At 28.5% G+C, this 18511-nt stretch overlaps 1 protein-coding gene across 1 annotated transcript; it reads right to left on the bottom strand.

Moving 5' to 3' along the window:
• Positions 1–11743: 11743 nt before the first annotated feature.
• LOC119682854 lies at positions 11744–14206 on the bottom strand. Its single transcript, XM_038096379.1, has 3 exons — positions 13941–14206; positions 13497–13872; positions 11744–12037 (listed from the first exon to the last, which is right to left on the bottom strand). The coding sequence occupies exons 1-3, from the start codon at positions 14115–14117 to the stop codon at positions 11871–11873; spliced, it is 720 nt and encodes a 239-aa protein (XP_037952307.1). The 5' UTR covers positions 14118–14206; the 3' UTR covers positions 11744–11870.
• Between the last annotated feature and the right edge of the window lie 4305 nt (positions 14207–18511).

Raw genomic sequence — 18511 nt, 5'->3', positions numbered from 1 at the left:
ATAAATAATAAATAATATGCATTTAATGCATATATGTATGAAAATTGTTAAATAAAACAGCAATTGTAAAAAATTTTAAAATTATTTTATGAATTTTTAAGGATATTGCACATCTATTACCATAAGAAAATTCACATAAATAAATTTGTAATTTGAAAATATTATTAAGCACTCCACAGTTAAAGCAAAAAGAATGTTGAAGCGATTAAGTTTGATAAAAAAAAAACAAAACTAAAATTATTGAATAAAAAAAAATTTGTAAATTTTAAAATCTGCAAATTTTTATATATGTCTGAACTTTTCTAATATGCGTATGAAGTTGTAAACTAATAAAATGAATTCTTTAAAACAAACGTAATTTATTAAACCGAAAACAATCTTATACTAATTTAATATAATATAAGATGTTACAAAACTTTTTATTTTATAGAAAAAACAATAGAAAAAATGGAATATATGTATATATATGTAGAAAAGGAAGATATTTTAAATTGAAATCGAAATTGATTGTAATATGTATATTAAATTAACATGTGAACTGAGAATTTCGAACATAAAACTTAAACAAAAGAATCAGATATATTAACGTTGTTATTTATATTGTAAAAATATTAATAAAATGCCATATATTTAATTATTATATACGTTTATGAATGCCCTATATTCTCTAATACCTTTCTGGTATTTTGTGTATCAAAAAAAATTTTTTTTAATTTTTGTAAGAATATATGGAAAAAAATTTGATTTTAATATGTCCTGTATTTCGTTTGAATTTTTTAAAAAAGATTTTATTTTTTTAAATTATTAATATATTTTTATAGAACTTAGAAGGTTTTAATTTGTTTTTTATATCATTTTATAATACTCTATAAACGCATCTGTAAATGTTATTTAGAACTACAACGGTTTCTATCTGTAACCATTCAAATGCAATATATAAACAAATTGTAATAAACAAATAAAATAAATTGTATATTCCCAGAAAGCATATTTATGAATTATTGTCTTCCACCTATGCTGCAATATTAAATATTGTTTAAATATTATCTTAATTTTGTTAAAGAAAAATGAAAACGGAAAATTAAATTATTGAAAAAGTTTATAATTTGTTTTATTTACTTTAAAGCCATTTAAATAATTATTTTATAACTTTTAGCGTGTGTATTATTGTTTCATGTTTTATTTAAAAGTGTGACAAGTCTGGTTGTATGAGTAGTGCCAAATATAGAGATATTCATCTATTGCATTATAGTGCACTAGAATTGCATTGCAATGCAGCGAAAACCACTTGCACTAATTTTCTGTATTTATTTCTGTAATTTATTTTATTAATCATAAACATTATTTAAGACTGTTGTAAATTTTTAATATATTTGATGTAATTAATTATAGTTATTGTTTTTAATGAATTTTTTATTTTTTTAATTAAGTTAGGATGTATCTTAAATCTATTGGAAATGTTTATGCTATCTCGATGAAATCGTATTTAAAATGTTATAAAAAAAAAGTCTCAAATATTTTTAGTGATCATAAATAATCTTAATTTCATTGTAGTTGCATATTGAAAAAAAAAATTACAAATTTTAAACAGTAAATATCTGCCAAACTGCATTTAAGTTGCAGGTATAAAAAGATACTTTATTTATAATTTAAAACGTTCCCATTAAGATTTTAAGTAATTTCTATAAAGTTTAAAATTGTAAAATAATATGCAAATATATATATGCAAGCATTACAGTTTTATAAATCAAAGAATGACAAAAAATGAAAAATGAAAATCATATATATAATCATTATGTAACTAAACAATTATAAATTTCATTTTAATCGCTTTAAATTGTAAATACTTAAACTTATGTATTAGCCTATAAACACAACTAAGTAATAAAAATCACTTGTCTTCTGATATTTTAAATATTCTTACAATTTTAAGTTAATACATTCATTCAATTTATTTTTTTTTATTAAAAGTATTTAATATATGTATAATTTTTTCAATTATATTTTTATAAATATAAAATTTTTATTAATGTGAAATCTGTTTCAGTTTATTGGGATTTATATATAGATTGCAATTTATTAAAGGCTGCAGTGGTTAAAGTTATATATTTAGGGAACTTAAAATTTGATGTAATTTTAAAATTTTTGTGTTACCGAGAGAATTTTATTTTGACTCGTTAAAATTACATCAAATTTAATGCATGCGCACCTGCTAGTATATATTTGTCTCCAACCCATTGCATCGGCAAGGTTCCTTAATATCGACCCAGATTACTTTCAATTACGTTCCAACCAGGCCGTCATCCCTTCATATTCCCAACAAATGCATTTATCTATCAACTTCCAAATGAACTTCAAATAGATAATATAGTATATGTATACGTATACGTATACGTATAAAAGAAATAAAAACTAAGGAATATGAATTCGAGAGAAAATTTTGTGTACAGTTGAGTTGATTGAGGACACAATGAAACTGAATGCGATGTACGTATTATGGCGAAATGAACTATCGAGTATTTGGGTTATGAAGAGCGCACTGCATTTCTTAATGTATTAGTAAAGAAGGTTAGCTTGCCCACAACTTCATTGGTTGAATATATGAAGTTTTGGTTAACTGTGATTAATAATTTTAATATACCGAACTGCAAGGAAAGCATTCCCCAATTTTTGTAAAGAAATCCATCACACTGCTAATGCATACCTTAACTTTAACACTCTTATCAATAATTCAATCAGTAGCATTTCTATTGAGAAGATATTTATACACTTTCAATATACAAACTAATTGAATACATTCGATGTTGTTTTTATCATTAAATTAGAAATATATTACTACTCAATAAGTAGTAATAAGAATGAAAAACATTCAAAAGTATAAAACATTTTGTTATATAATAACAGAAATTAAATATATATTTATTAGAAAATATATACAGAAGAAAACAGAAATTTAAAGGCTAATTAAATTCAGAATAAACTCAGTCAATAAAATTAAGTATCAAATTTATAAAATGAATGTAATAGTAACTGATATCTGTAAATTATGCAAAGAGTAAATCAAAACATTTATAGAATCCACTGTCATCATTACATCATTAGGGTTTTATCTAATCAAAAGCAGTTTTTAATTAAAACTGCTAATAAAAGAGATTGTGAGGATCATCAATGGCAAAACCTTCGTCCACGCTGAATAATATGCGCTTTTTTTCATTACACAATCATAAATACTGTGTTCGAGCTTTTCTAACAAATTCTAACAAATCCTAACAAATTTCCAAGTCTAAAAATCAATCTAAACAAAAAAAAATTCTCTTTAAAGGAATATGCTTCACGAAAGTATCTAAATTTATTAGTCTATATATAGATGTGGCTCTAAAGAGTTTTATACAGTTCACCGATGCAGCCTTTTCTTAATTAAACAAACTAACGGCTATAATTTATAGTATATGAGATATCGAATTGGAGAAATAATATATAAATCAATATATATAACTATACTCTATGCAGTCAAAATACATTTTTCGATGGTTTTCATGGTATTAACATTTTTCTCTCTTCTAAGAAACTTATAAATCACAATAATTTTATTGTATATATATGAGTTATATAGATTTAAAGATTTAAAACAATAAAATATTAAAATTAATTTTTTTGTTAAGATTTATTTTGATTCAAAAATAACAGTTTAAATTTAACTCGATCTAAAACTATTGTGCCAATTTGATAAATTATGTATAAATGTTTTATATTGTGTGCAGTATTTATAAATTAAACAATTTAATTTATGTAATAGAAAAAAATAAATCCACATAGTAGTAAATATTAACTATTATGTATAAAAATAAAATAAATAATGTTTTCGCATGAAGGTATTACATTTTACGAAACGGATTTAATTTGGAAGTAATTTGTAAATGCTTCTCTTAAATCTAACAAAAAAAAATTAAATACGTTAATAGAAGTTAATTTATATAAAAAAGCTAACACATTAATTAAAATAAGATTTGTTAAATACATACATGAATAATGCATCTAAATCAGTTTAAATATTAAAAATATTAAATATATATATGTATAGCTATTAAAAATGAAAAATATAATAGCAATGTATTTATCTACGGATAAGATACTTTCATTTAATTCGATACTGAAAAGAAAAAACAATATTAAAATCTTTTTACTTTTGTAGTGAAAACCCTACTATATCGTAATAATCTCAAAAGCATTTAAAAATGAAAAAGTAAAAAATTGTTAATTTCATCTGTACACAATATATATTTAGATGTAGTCGGTTACTATTTAAGATGAATTTACAACTAGCCAGAGAGACACTCGTTTCATAAAATCTATGATTTAAAACTTTATAATACGTACAAGAGGATGTGTCGTGATGAAATATGTGAAAGTTCTTACAAACTTTACTTAGTTAAGTCGCTTCGTAGGTTCTGTAGAAATGAAGATCCTGCAATTATGTCAATTTTCCTAATTAACGCAGGGCACTGGTATTAATCATTACTATAAATCATACACTGACTCTTTCATTTGTTCTTACAAGCGTTATATGTTAATTAGTATTTATACGGATATGAGGACATGACAAAAGGATTTTAAAAAGATTTTATATCAAAATTAAAACTTTCTTTAGAACTGAGATCTCTAAGTGAAAATGAACATAAAACAGAAAAATGTATATTCCTTTATTTACAACATTTAATGATTCAATTTCATTTTTATTTTTAGTTTTGCATCATTTTGCTTCACGCATGCTTATTACACTTCCCATCCCCATCCAACTAAAATCAGATTTATCGGATTTTAAAGCATTATAATTTTTTTTAATCAATTGAAAGTGTTTTTTTTTTTGGTCGATTGAGTCTATCTTTAACTTCCTCTTTGGAAGATCTGTTATATTTCGAATTTTGAAATTGAATTTATATTTCAAGAATTGAAAATCAACTAGCAATTAAGTAGATTAAATTAATGAAGAACACTCAGTATTCCTTTCCAAATTAATGCACATAATTCTAGCATGTTACCTTTTTAGCACAAATCTGATCTATGTTTCAAACTGAAACTATGGGCATAATTCAAATAGTTTTAGCTATTTCAAATCTGAAAGAATACATAAGATCAATTACATTAAGTAAAATAAGAGTTTTATATTTAATTCACGTTCGCATTGTCAGTCAAGCAATATGCAATTATATTGCATGCGAGTTTTAAATCGCATGAAATCGCGCTCCCTGCGTTAATATGGTAAAAAAATATAAAAACGGCATATTTAGATATTTATTTGTATAATTTCGTTTTATTACGCATAAAATATAAATGATGCATAAAAAACAATTTAAAATATAAAAAAACTATTCAGCATATTTTATTTTAGATAATGGTCAATTAGTGTTAAAACATGGAATTTTTTACATTTGGAATGTAAAATCATACCTACAATTTGATATATAGTTAATTTGTAAACAAAAAAAAATTACAACTTTTGGCAATTCTAAAAGTAATACAAAAAAGGAGTTTCGGATACAAAATTCTAAAAATCAGGTATTAAAATAGTTTTAAAAATTTTAATAAAATAATAAATAAATTTTGAATATGAAAACATAACTATCTTAACAAACATTATCATCATAAGTGCTTTTATCTAAAATGAAATAAATCTATAATAAAAAAAAAGAATATATATATGAAAAAATACAAATAAATTGAATATTTTGCAAAACTTTTGGAGCATTACATTTGAAAAAGAAAATATTTAACATATATACATATATTTAAGTAAATTATAAAAATAAAGAGTTATATTTTTTTATTTTTTAATTAAACTATATTTATATGATAAAAATTCACATATGTATTTATAGGTTTTTATTAACTCATAAAAATTTAAATTGTAAAAAACAACTTAATATGGTGAACCTAGGCAATTATATATAATACACATTCCTTTAAAACATAAAGATATATTCAGTTATTACATATTGTATTGTAATTATTATTGTTTGATTTCAGATTATATATTTTTATAACTAATCATCAAAACTTATTCATATTAAATCTGTTATTTTAAGTTCTTTCTACTATTCTCCTCCTCTTCGTCTTCCTCTTCCTACATCGCTAATAGATTATGATAACATAATCCATATCATAATGAATCCAGATCATAATGAAGCTATTAAAATATGTTCTCATTCATTAAGACGCACTGGACAATTAAATTAATCTACCATATGAAACAACCCAGTAAAGTTTTCCATCAATTCTAAAATTCGTTTATTTAGTGAACGAAAATAAAGAGCATATTACCCTAATGTTATGATCGTGTCCGAAGCACATAAACAAATTTTAAATATTTGAAAGTGATATGCCCGAAACACTTAAATGGTTTACTGCCGTATTTCCGCCATCTCATCTAAAGTTTTTGCTGCTTTCGTTAATGATTTTTTCACGAAGGTAGTGAATTTTTGTAGCAATCTTTTTAGTACAATGAACGCATAATTTCTATAATTTTATTGCACTCTAAACAATTTTTTTTTTTTTTGAGATGTTCCAGACCTTATTTAGAATAATGTTTAGGTAGTATTTTTTAATAAAAACATAAAACAATATAGTTTGCTTGGTATTGGATAGTTTATTTTCGTTCATTGACACTATTGGAATAAAGTACGCTGAATATTTATTTGACATTCACCTTATATGAGATATAGGAGATATATGAGAAGTACTTCACTAAACACCGCATAGAGAAGTCATTTCCCTACCAATGATATCAAAATTAATTAGAATTAGGTTCAAAAATGTTCTTCTATTATAATAGCTCAGCACATCTTTGAATGTAGTTGAGTTCATTACAGACAGTGAATTTGTTGAGGACTTACGACTATATAAGCAGGTCACATACCATAGTATGTTAGTTATATATACATTGTACAAGCAGTAATTGAATAGAATGGAACACCATTCTTTCCTAATTACCTTATTGCAACTAAAAGAAATGCTATTTAAGTCACAGTATCCAATGTTCATGCTCAAGTCTCTAATTTTATTCACACATAAATCACATTTGTAGAAACAAACCAAGTTTAGCTGAAATTTTAATTCTGTAAATTAAATGGAGTCTCATTTTGAAAAAAAAACTGAACAATAATTGAATAAAACCATTTTTGTAAAATTTTTTTGTTTAATTAAAACAAAATCGAATATAATATTTCGATTTATTAATTTAATACATTCTTGTAGTAAATTAGATTTGTTTTTTAATTGACTTTTCCCTCTAATTTCTATTAAACGTGGTTTTTATTGAAAAACATGAATCAATTAATTTTAATACATATTTTAGATCGTCTAAATATATATTCATAATTATTGTTTGTAACCAAATTTTAATTAAAGTTGTTAATAAATAGAGTTCACCTTACAAACACAAATACTACAAAGTGAGAAGGAAAATATGCGAATTTCATATACATATATAATATTAAAAAGAAATTACATTTCATAACATAATCATTAATACATTATTTAAGAATTGTTATAAACTTTACTATACTTTAATTAAGTTAATTAAGTTTTTTTTAGAAATAAAAATAAATTATAATAATGCATCGATAATATCAACAAGAACAACTGCAGATAGAAGTACAGAAGGCCTCAAGTTGGCAGACAAATTGTGTAGATTAAAAAAATAATTAAATTTATTTATATGTGAACGTAGTGAATTTATTGGAGAAGAAAATCCAATTATAATAAAAATAAATACAAAAATATAATTACAATAATTCTACAAATAATAATGTAATAATAATTTGTATGATTAAAATAAAATAGCTTAAAGCATTGCAATTAAAGAAATTTACAATTAACGAACATTTTAGACAAAATTGAGTGAAATGATACTTTTTGGCTTATAAATTATTATAAAATACTGAATTGTTATTAATATAAAAAAATAAGAAACAAAATGAAATGTTATGTTAATTTTTTAAGTTAAATCTACATATTAAAAATAAGTTAAAAAATTTTATTGTGAGAAATATTTATATTTGATTAAATGATATTTGCAAGGCATTAATTTAGTAAAAATATTTATACATAAAACAAAAACAAATTATAAAAACATATGACATAAAAATGGTTTATATATACATACAATATTATGAAACATATATATTTAAAATATATACTTATTAAAATAAAGTATTAATTAATAAAAAAAAACGTCTTACTGGATTTTCAATACAATAGATCATTTAATGCAGGAGGAAATTTAACAATCGGATCTCGCTATACTCAATATATATTAAAGGTATTCAGACGTAGCTCAGGAACTCGTTAATCGTTATAATGATAAAATGACAAATCTCTAAAGGCCCCCTTTTTAATTCTATCTCGGTAATATCGTAAAATTGAAATGACAGAGCAGCAGATTTTGATGTTACTTGTTTTGCTTTACATGAAAGCATAAAAATGGTAAGGAAAATGGTGAAAAAATAATATTTAAATTTAAATTTAAGTAAAAGTTTTTCTTCAATTATTATTTTGTGCTGTATTTGCATTTCACAATAACAAAAACTAGTTAATGCTTTACCAAATACCGGAAAAATTATTAAACCTGATGCCTCAATAGATCGTTAACTCGGCAACATTGCAATTTTAGAAATGTTTGAACTATACTCTTGAATATATACTCTGACAAATTGGTAGAAACAATTTAAATCGAAATAGGCACTTTAATTTTAATCTAATGTTCAATTTCGCATGCTAAAATGGCATTTCTATTTTCTATAAGTAATCAAATCTTCTAAAGGACATATGCATTAAATATGGCGTCAGGCGAGAATAATGTCGGTGTTACTCATTTCGCGACCTAGTTGTGCGACCTGTAAATGTTATTATATTACAAATATTAAATATTTAAGATTTAAAACTATATTTACTTTAACTAAATAAAACTTATTCAATAATTCTTTGAAATAAAATAAATGTTGTTTTTATGGTATGAATTTTAATGGTTCCAAAAATTCATAAAAAAAAATTCGATTAAGTCAGTTTTTTCTAAATTTCATGAGTTTTTTTTACGAGTATATTTTACTGCTCTATCCTAGAGCCAACTTTTGTGTACAGTTAGGTTGTGCGAGAATACGGAATCTAAAATTTAATACATATTAGTAGAAGTATAAATAATCATTAAACTAATTATTTGTTTTGCCAGAGTACGGGGAGTACTAACAACACAATTCCACGTAGAGTGGCATGGTCATCTTAGGCAAGTGATTTTTTTTTTTAGTACTAATGGTCACTAATGCTAGTATTTACTAATAAAGTGAAAAAACAATACTGGTATTCTAATAAGGAAGAGTTAGTTATCATTGAGTTTTTACAGTTAGTTACCAGTGGCAAGCTGTACTAAAACTAATAACCTTTTTAAGAAATTGTAAGGATCATAGTCTCATAAGCATTAAACATCTTATTACTCGTCGTTAGTTATTGACTAAAACGCATCGAATAAAAACTTAGTCTTAATAAATTTATTCAACAATATACCGTCAGCTGTACTGACGACAAGATTGAAGTCGTGCGGAGTCCCAGTAGATTAAGATATATACTGGAATATATTTTTTATCAGGATATATACTGTAAATCAATACTGTGTTATTTTCATAATAAACATAAAAAAATATAACGTCATTAGTCAAAATAAATACAGTATATATAATTGAATATATACTATTTATAATTAATTATATATTATATTATATAATTGAAACAATTATCGTTAGTAATATTTCTTATTTTTGCAAATATTAAAAACAAGTGTTTTGTTTTGTAAGTAGGGTACTATTCGCAATATATTTAAGTTTTAAATTGGAGACACCATTGTTCAAACAAATTAAGAATATAGTGCGTTAATTCACAACCCCCATTGACATATCATATCACAACAATAATATATGTTATCATGTTGTATCATATCTATTATATCAATAATTAATTATAACTTATCAACTGCCTGTCCACTAATAACGGAATCAGGCAACATCCCATTCCCATTCTGAATCGCATGGGAATGGGAGTTTTTTTTCCCAATTTTGCACAAATTCTTTCCCAAGCAAATTGTTTGGAAGACAAGTTAAAAAAGTATTAAAAAAAGTATTAGTTTAATTTAATATGAAAGTAACTGAAAATGATCCGCTTGTTGACTATATTTTAATAAAATTATTATTATAATAAAATTATTATAATAAATTTAATATTTACTAATTTTTATTTATTTATTTTATCCACAAGAGTTGATTAGTTTTTCGAAACTAAATTTTTATTTAATAATATATTTTATTAAAATTATTACAATTATAAAAGTATTATAACCAATTTAATATATTTAAATTTTTATTTATTTATTCTATTCACTAGGGTTTTTTTCCACAAATTAAAGCAATAACTATCGTTATTTAAAACAATAGATACTGAAAGAAACCCAAATTCTGAAATGAATGGGTTTCATTGAAACTTGCAATTATCAGCAGGTAAAACATTGCTTCTTTATTATTGTAACACCTGCTCAATCATAAACTATTATTACAGTTTATTATTTTAAGGACATTTCTATCCTAATAATAAAAATAAATACGAGTTTTGGAGAGGAACTCAAATTATAGTTAAAACATTAATAATTTTAATTAATAAATAAGATATCTTACTTTGTTTTATTGTATATAAGAAAATAATAAATTATATACATATTTAAATAATAAAATATATAAATAAAATAAAAATTTTCTATTATGTACTTATAAAATATTCATTATATTTATTTCTGATAATCTGTGCAGCAGACAAATAATGCGATTCTTACATTTAAATTAATATATGATATGCAATTCTTTTCTTTGTTTTGCTCATTTTCGTACTTTTCGTCATTACAAAATGCCATGGTTGCCAAAATTTAACAAAACAAATTTGAAACTTTTGTTGTTCCCAAAATTGCTGTCTCCCAAGCAATTCAGAATAAGGGAGTTGTGTTTTTGGGAACACCGTGGGAATAGGGAGTTTTGTTTCCTGGGAGTATTCAGAATTGCTATGATTATGTTTTTCAGTAATCTCTATGTATTTATAAATTTAGTTGTGTTCGTTTGTAACAAATGGACTCTATTAAACCGCAAAAATGATCTTCACGAAATATAGATTATACCATTCTTATATGCGATCAATATTTATGGTGATCTCCATAAAAAAATAGTTTAAACCGAATTTTCTCTTAAACTGCTTAATTGACCTGCGTAATATATATGCCATATAATTTCTATATAAAGGGGCGAAATATAGACTAAACAGTTCTTTAACTCACTATAACAAAAAAGTTTTTTAAATCAAATTTTTTCCAAAGTTACTGTGCTCATTTGCATGATAAAGGAAGCAGTACTAAAAATTGTTGGGATCGAATTTCGCAGATAAAATTGTAACCTATAACATACAACTGAATATTTAAATTCGTTAGATATTTCATCAGTTCCATGACACAAGTTATGATTTGATGTTAGAGAGGCAATTATTCTTTTCCGCAACATAAATCCACATAAACTATGCAATGGCACCCAATTTGTTCTCTGTTTCCTTCATGTACCTAAGTTATAAACCAAGTCAACCGATGTCTTAAAGCGTATTGTATTATTAAACTCCAAATTTAATTGTCAAATTTAATTCATTTTTAAATAAAACACATTGATTTCTGTGAAACGTATCAACGCTCTTAGAGTACAACTAGTACTTATATTTTTAAATACATTTTATTCTGTATATTACGAGTATAAATTCTATTTTGATCGTTAGCTCTAACATATTAATTTTTAACTTTAGTTTTATTCTACATCTATTGGTATCTCTGGATCATTGATTTTTTCAGATAAAGTCTCCAACAGTCTACTGCTTGGTGAAACTATACTTATGTCAGCACAATTAACAAAATTTTCTTGGGCACCACATCCGACTTTGCCACTGCCATCCTCGCAAATTCCCCAATTGTTTCCTTTAAATTATAAAGAGAAAATCATTAGAAAATGGGATGTTAACAACTGAAGTCCTTATTATAAACAGAGTATTCAAATTATTTTTTTTTATATTTTTCAATGAATCTAAGGGCTATTTGCACTAAAAAAAAGATTTTACTGTTACGTACAATACAAAATAAAATATGTTTTAAGGTAAATTCCCTAAAACTCGAAAATGATTCCTTGATCCAAGACAAAAATAGCGAAATGGAAAACGTAAAAACGAAAAGAACATATTTGTAAAAAGCGTCTCGAGAATTATTAAATTGAATCTCAGTATCATACGATTATATTTGTTTCTTAACCCAAAAACTTGTTTTTGAACTTAAAGAACGTGTTCAAGAAAAACTCCAATACTGTACAAATTTAAATGCAAAATATTTTACTGGTGCAAAATAAAACTTATTCACCACCCACAGATCAGTTTCCATTCTGTATGCATGGAAATTCGAAAGATAATCACTGTACGATGTCGTTAACAATTTTCATTGGATCCGAAAATGCTTCGATTGAAATATGTGTTGATGCCTTATTCTAAACTTCTTAACAACATAAATATGATTCAATCAACTATTACTCATCAGGTGAATATTAATATGTATAATATCACAAGACTAATATATCTTTGATTCTCTTTTTATTTATAAGGAGTAAAGTTTATTATCCAGTCTCTAATTTATCCTGAATTATGGGTTAACATTATTTTTTCAAAAACTTGCAATGAAATGCAGAAACTAATTCTATCGAGATGACATCCCCATTACTCAATAACTACTATGAGTGTCAACTGTTTCCTGAAGTTTAGTAAAGTATCTTAATAGTTTCGTGGCTGATAATACGCCCTTTCTTTAATAAAAAATTATGTGATGAAACAGTCATTCCTACCTAAGCTTAAGTGTATGTGCATAGCCTTATAACCTATCTTTACCTAACACCCAATTTCCACTAACCGAATTGTTAATTAATGTTTACGTTTAATGTTCATAAACTCTCTTACAACCCTTTGGCCCAAGAAGGAAAAAACAAAGATCTTACGCTTTTACTTAAAAATGTCTTACTATTTTTTTCTATGTGCTCACGCATTCTGGTACTATTGGATAAATAGCTTGGATTGGCTCTCGATATTCGCATGTTTTATTCAAGCTTCTGATTGCAACTGATCTGAGAGCAAATGTGGAATATGATCTCCTTTTGTAAGAATCCTTAAGTTTATAATGGGAAATGGGTATTATTGTTCAGATACTTTAACTAGTATAACCATTAACTAATATCCATTTAATCCATTGATAACAATGAGTAATTAGGATGAAAGGCTTTTAAAATACCGATCACACTGATAAGGAAAATTTTATCTCATTAATTGTTTCTATTTCAAGTATATATACATATATATGGTTGACTACTTATACTGATGTTGACTAATAAGAAAAATCTTACCTGCATTGTAAGTCCATCGTAGTACACAATGTTGACAGCTAACACCATTGGGTAGCACAATTGTAGTTTTTATAGAACCAGTTGTAGTACCAATATACAGTTTATCACTGCCATCAGCAAACAGTAAACGATGTTTTTGGAAACATTGTTCTGTTTCGATGCCGGAAGTTTCATCCAAGTTACACATATTGAAGTAAACATATCCTAAATGATTTGCCGTAATAGTAAAGCTAATGTCAGCAGTGTAGCTATTATAGGATGCAACAATGACTCCAGTGCCGCCATATTTGCCGCCTAACTCATTTGCACGTGGAAGAGCATCACCGTAATTATCACCACACAACCCACATTTACCATCATGCGTATACCACTGAGTCTATGAAAAATATTGGCATTATAAATTTAATGGTGACAATATTTATGATAGACCACATCTCAACTTACTGAAAAGCCACCACAATACAAAGCATTGTCATCATAATTTTTCAGCGCTGTAGAATCGTAACGCCAGCGAGAAGATCTACTTGCTGGACTTAACATCATGCCATGTGATCTTATTTCACTTACGCATATCATCAAAACTAAGTAAATTATTAACACTGCACTTGATTCTTTCAACATTTTAATTATACTTAATAAATTATGGTATATTTCTTTCACTTCTTAACTTCCGACAACTTTTACAAAATAACTTAACACTTTCGCGTATCTGCTTGCGATTAGTAAGCATGTTTTCGGTGCAGTCTTCTTTTATACCAAGAAGAACAATAATGACAAATTCATACGCCCTGATATGCTCAAGTACTTCAATTACTCGTAATTGTTATTATCAAAACTCAATTTTATGAGTTGCCCATAAAGTATTTCCTTATCAGAAATCTTTACTGATACAAGTATTTTCACAATAAAAAATTATTTTATTTCTCAAGCGAAAAAACTTTAACCGACGTGCAGCTTAAATTTGGTAACCTTGGACCCAAGCAATTAAAACAGCTCAACATCTCTCTGTTGAGATGTTTTAATCAATTTTATCCTAAGTAGGCAAATCATTACAAGAATGGCTTTAGCCATTTCTTTTCACTAAAAGTGGCATAAAGCACACATTTTCATTAGCACACATCCATTTTCACATTGTTCAGATTTGTATCCTTAAGCATAATTGCTGATATTGGGTGATATAGAAAATATATGCCCCTTTTGGTACATATTTGAAGACAACATTTTTTTATTGAAAAGAAATTTCGTGAACCTTTATAATTCCATCGGTGTAAAACTTCTGCGGTTTGTTATTAGTTAGTTGAGATAGTTGGTCATTACTGAAGTGAGTCGTTGTTAGCTGTGTGCAGTAAGCCCGTCAGCCATCCCGATCAGAAGCTTGGTATTGCCAGTTGTTAGCGAGTTTCTTCACATCATTGATCACGTCGTTCTTCTGCTGAATATGCAAACGTCCTCTACCACGTTATCCCACGTTAGCTAGCGGATACCGAATCAAACACCTTTCGTGCCGGAATATTTTCTTCCATTCGCACGACACAATCAAGTCAGCGAAGCCGCTGAATTTTTATGCGATAAACTTTAACAATGTGATTTGTAGAACGTGATTTTTATTTGTCAAGAGAGGTCTTTATTTCTTAATTGCCTACTTAGCGCGACGGACTGTTAGCATGTGTAATTCTTCATTGAATCACTAGGCTGACGTAATTTTGGTGGTTATGCTGGTGTCCAAAAACAACAAAATTTTGCTGTACCTTTTCTGGCTAGTTTGTCCGCGTATTCATTTCCGCGTACAGCAGTATGTCCCGGTACCCAAAGAATCGACACCTGATTTGTTTCGCCAAGCAGAATTAGCTTATCAAGGCAGTCTAACACCAGTCTTGAGGTCACCTAATGCGAGTTCAGTGCCTTGATCGCCGCTTGGCTGTCTGTCAGTATTGTAATATTTTTACCCTGATAATTCCGTTCAATATTGATTAGTACATATTTTAAAATTGCGTAAATTTCCGCTTAGAAGATGCTAGTATTATTCCCCAACTCTTCCCAGTGCTTCTTGCCTGGTCCGACTGTGCCCGCTCTGGCATCTTCCTCCGGAAGCGAGCCGTCAGTGAACCATGCAATTGTACTATTCATTAGCTGGTAGGTTTGATTGATGTCCTCCCAGCTTCATTTGTTGCTTAGTTCAGTTTTATAAAGCTTAGTAAAGCTGAACTTAGGATTCATTGTGTCCCATGGCACTGAAAGTTTCGAACGCTGCTTGGCCAGATTTTCGAACTTCTTACGCACGCCAGTCTTTGTAGCCTGTTTAGTGCGTAAGTGTTATTTTATTGTCTGATTCCATTTTCCACATTAATGCCCCATATGAGATGATAGGTCTAATGATCGCCGAGTAGACCCATCGCCGAGTAGTATTATTGGTGTAATGACCTGGATCTACAGGTCATAAGAGTTGAGTTTTTGGTGTAGATGTATGCCCAAGAACTTAACTGTTTTCTTTATTTCAATCTCAATTTCATCGAGTCTGATAGGCTTCAGATGTTTGAGTTTCTATTTTTTTTGTAAAGGTTACAACTATAGTTTTAGCTAGGGTTATACTTAGTCTTACTTTGTTGCACCAGTTTCTTGTGATTTCTAATCCATATTGGATTCTGTCGCATAGTGTATTTTCAAATTTTCCTCTGCTTGTTATTACTATGTCATTTGCATAGCCTTGCACTGCTAGTCCGTTGTTTCCCAGTTCGTGAAATAGTTCATCCACCGGTATGCTCCACATGAGTGGTGAGAGTACCCCACCTTGGTGACATCCTCGTGTGGTATTCATCCTTAATAGGCCCATACTAGTGCGTGTTTCCACCTTCCTAGTTCGAAGCATGTTGCTCATATAAGGGATCTCTTTATAGCGTCATGTGAAGTATTGTCAAAGGTATCTTCTATATCTAGAAATGCGCATATTGCTGTTTCCTTCTTCTCAATACTATCCTCTATCATATTTGTCAACTCAAACAATGCGGTTTCAGTACATAGATCTACTAAAACTACCTTTGCCGTTTTCCAATAGTTTGGTACATACCCAAACGCAATACTAGTTCTAGTTATCTTCGTCAGCGGGGTTAGCAAGTATTTTATTCCCTGTTGAATAAGTGCAGGAAGTATACCATCTATGCCAGGTGATTTAAATCGTTTGTCGATTTGATGTAAGCGCTGACAAATCTTTGCTACTTTTAACCAGCTACCACCGCTGCCTGAAGACGTTGCCGCGATTTGGTGATAATCGCCTGCTTCGCAAATATTGACAGCCAATTTAGCTAACTCGATCAGTTAATATCGATCAGCTTGATGTCTGAAAAATTGCGTGCACTGGTGGAGGCAAACGCTGGAGCCAGAGTGATTTCAAAAATTCGTCGCTCACTTTGTCCTTCGCAAACGTTGTCAGTTCATTTAATAGTTGAGTCATAGTTGGGGCGAGCTGTTGAGTCACCAAGCTCGACGTCTGATAATAGCCGGATAATAGCTGGATTTTTCGCTGCTCAGATTCATTATATCGCTCAATTATCTGTTTTTTAGATTTTCGTACAGGTTTGTTGCTGGTGAATGTAGTACAATGTCCGCTACGTCAACCACAATGCTAGACTCAATTGCGGCTACTATAGTGTTGGACTTCGTCACATCGTTGCAGACACCTGCCACCGCGAACTGCGCCTCAATCTAAGCAAACCATACTTTGGGTCGCTTATGCCAGAACGGAGGCACCTTCATGACGAAACGATTCACGATTGGTGCTGAGTCTTCGCGCTGTTTTTCGGACGATGCTGCAATTTCACTTTGTACTGACATTTTATCGCCTGGTCTCGGAATTTAAATCACTCACACTAAGCTGGAATTTTGCTCGAAGAGTTCTGAAAAAAATTTATATACGTAGATGAATACCTCTTTAATAGTTCAACAGTTTTGAAAAGAACTAGTCACGTCGGGGTCACCAATTTATTTATTCAAACTATTCTTCCAGTAGGTGAAAGCATCGAAAACCACCTTGTGAGACTTGAACCCACTAAACCAGTTCTTTGAAATGAAAGTGGAAGATTGCACCCGCAGATACAATCCCATTTCAGAATTAGGGAAGACAAAAAATAAGAGCTTAGTATTTGTAAACAAGCTGGGTGTGAAGACGCATAAGCGTTGAAATTAGGGGTGATGAGGAAATCCTAACGAGCTATTGAGAAAAGGAGACCGTTAACGGTATACATGATGTAGGGGATTATGACATTCACGATTGTATAACGAGATGGAATGAGGGAAGCGAGCCATCTCATCAAGGTAGAGAGAAAGAGATTTGGGGGACCTGTGAAAAAGGGCTTGAAGAAACTCAGAAAGAAAATCTTCATCATAGAGAAGATTGGGGGTGAGATTGTGTTGACGAGTTAAGTGTCTACGCGCAAGTGAAAGAAGGTACTCATCCAGTCTTTCAATTTTGGCAGCGGAGTAGAGTACTCGACAAGAGTGGTGATGTCCTTTGGACTTACGTCTATAGTTGATGCAATCACGAAGGATTTTACTTTCAAGAACTCGAAGGCGTTCTATTTGGGCTGAGGAAATCCCAAACCAAATAGGGAACGTATACATAAAAATGAGGCGAATGAGCTGCTTTTAACAGAGTACCTTGGACTAGACGTTGAGGAGGTTGTGCCTGTGCAAGGCGTTTTTAAGTTGGATGTGCTGAAACGTGGCATTCTGAATGGTGTGAGAAACATGTGGAATGAAGTTGTGTTTGGGAGTGGAAACAATTCCGAGGTATTAAAATTTGTCGACTATGGGAATAGAAGTGTAATTTATTTGGACGTTTAGGTCAGTGGAACAGAAACGTCTTGAGCAACCAGTTCACTTACCTATCAGAGCTACTGCAGACATTTTGCTTGGGTTGAGTTTTAGCTTTCACATGGAATAATGGCTGGAGAGATCGGCAAATTCTATGTTAAGAGAGACTAAGATTCGGCATGTGGACTTGGATTTGGTGTAAACTAAGC

Source organism: Teleopsis dalmanni, chromosome 2, assembly GCF_002237135.1.
Source record: "Teleopsis dalmanni isolate 2A chromosome 2, ASM223713v2, whole genome shotgun sequence".
NCBI classification, from domain to species: Eukaryota; Metazoa; Arthropoda; class Insecta; order Diptera; family Diopsidae; genus Teleopsis; species Teleopsis dalmanni.
This window is presented reverse-complemented; position numbering and strand designations above follow the sequence as displayed.

Bases quoted from the DNA above. Each gene is read 5' to 3' on its own strand.
- LOC119682854 (XM_038096379.1), bottom strand. From the start codon at position 14,117: ATGTTGAAAGAATCAAGTGCAGTGTTAATAATTTACTTAGTTTTGATG. The intron at 13,873-13,940 runs GTAAGTTGAGAT...TATTTTTCATAG, and splicing joins TGTATTGTGGTGGCTTTTCA to ACTCAGTGGTATACGCATGA. The intron at 12,038-13,496 runs GTAAGATTTTTC...TATAATTTAAAG, and splicing joins ACGATGGACTTACAATGCAG to GAAACAATTGGGGAATTTGC.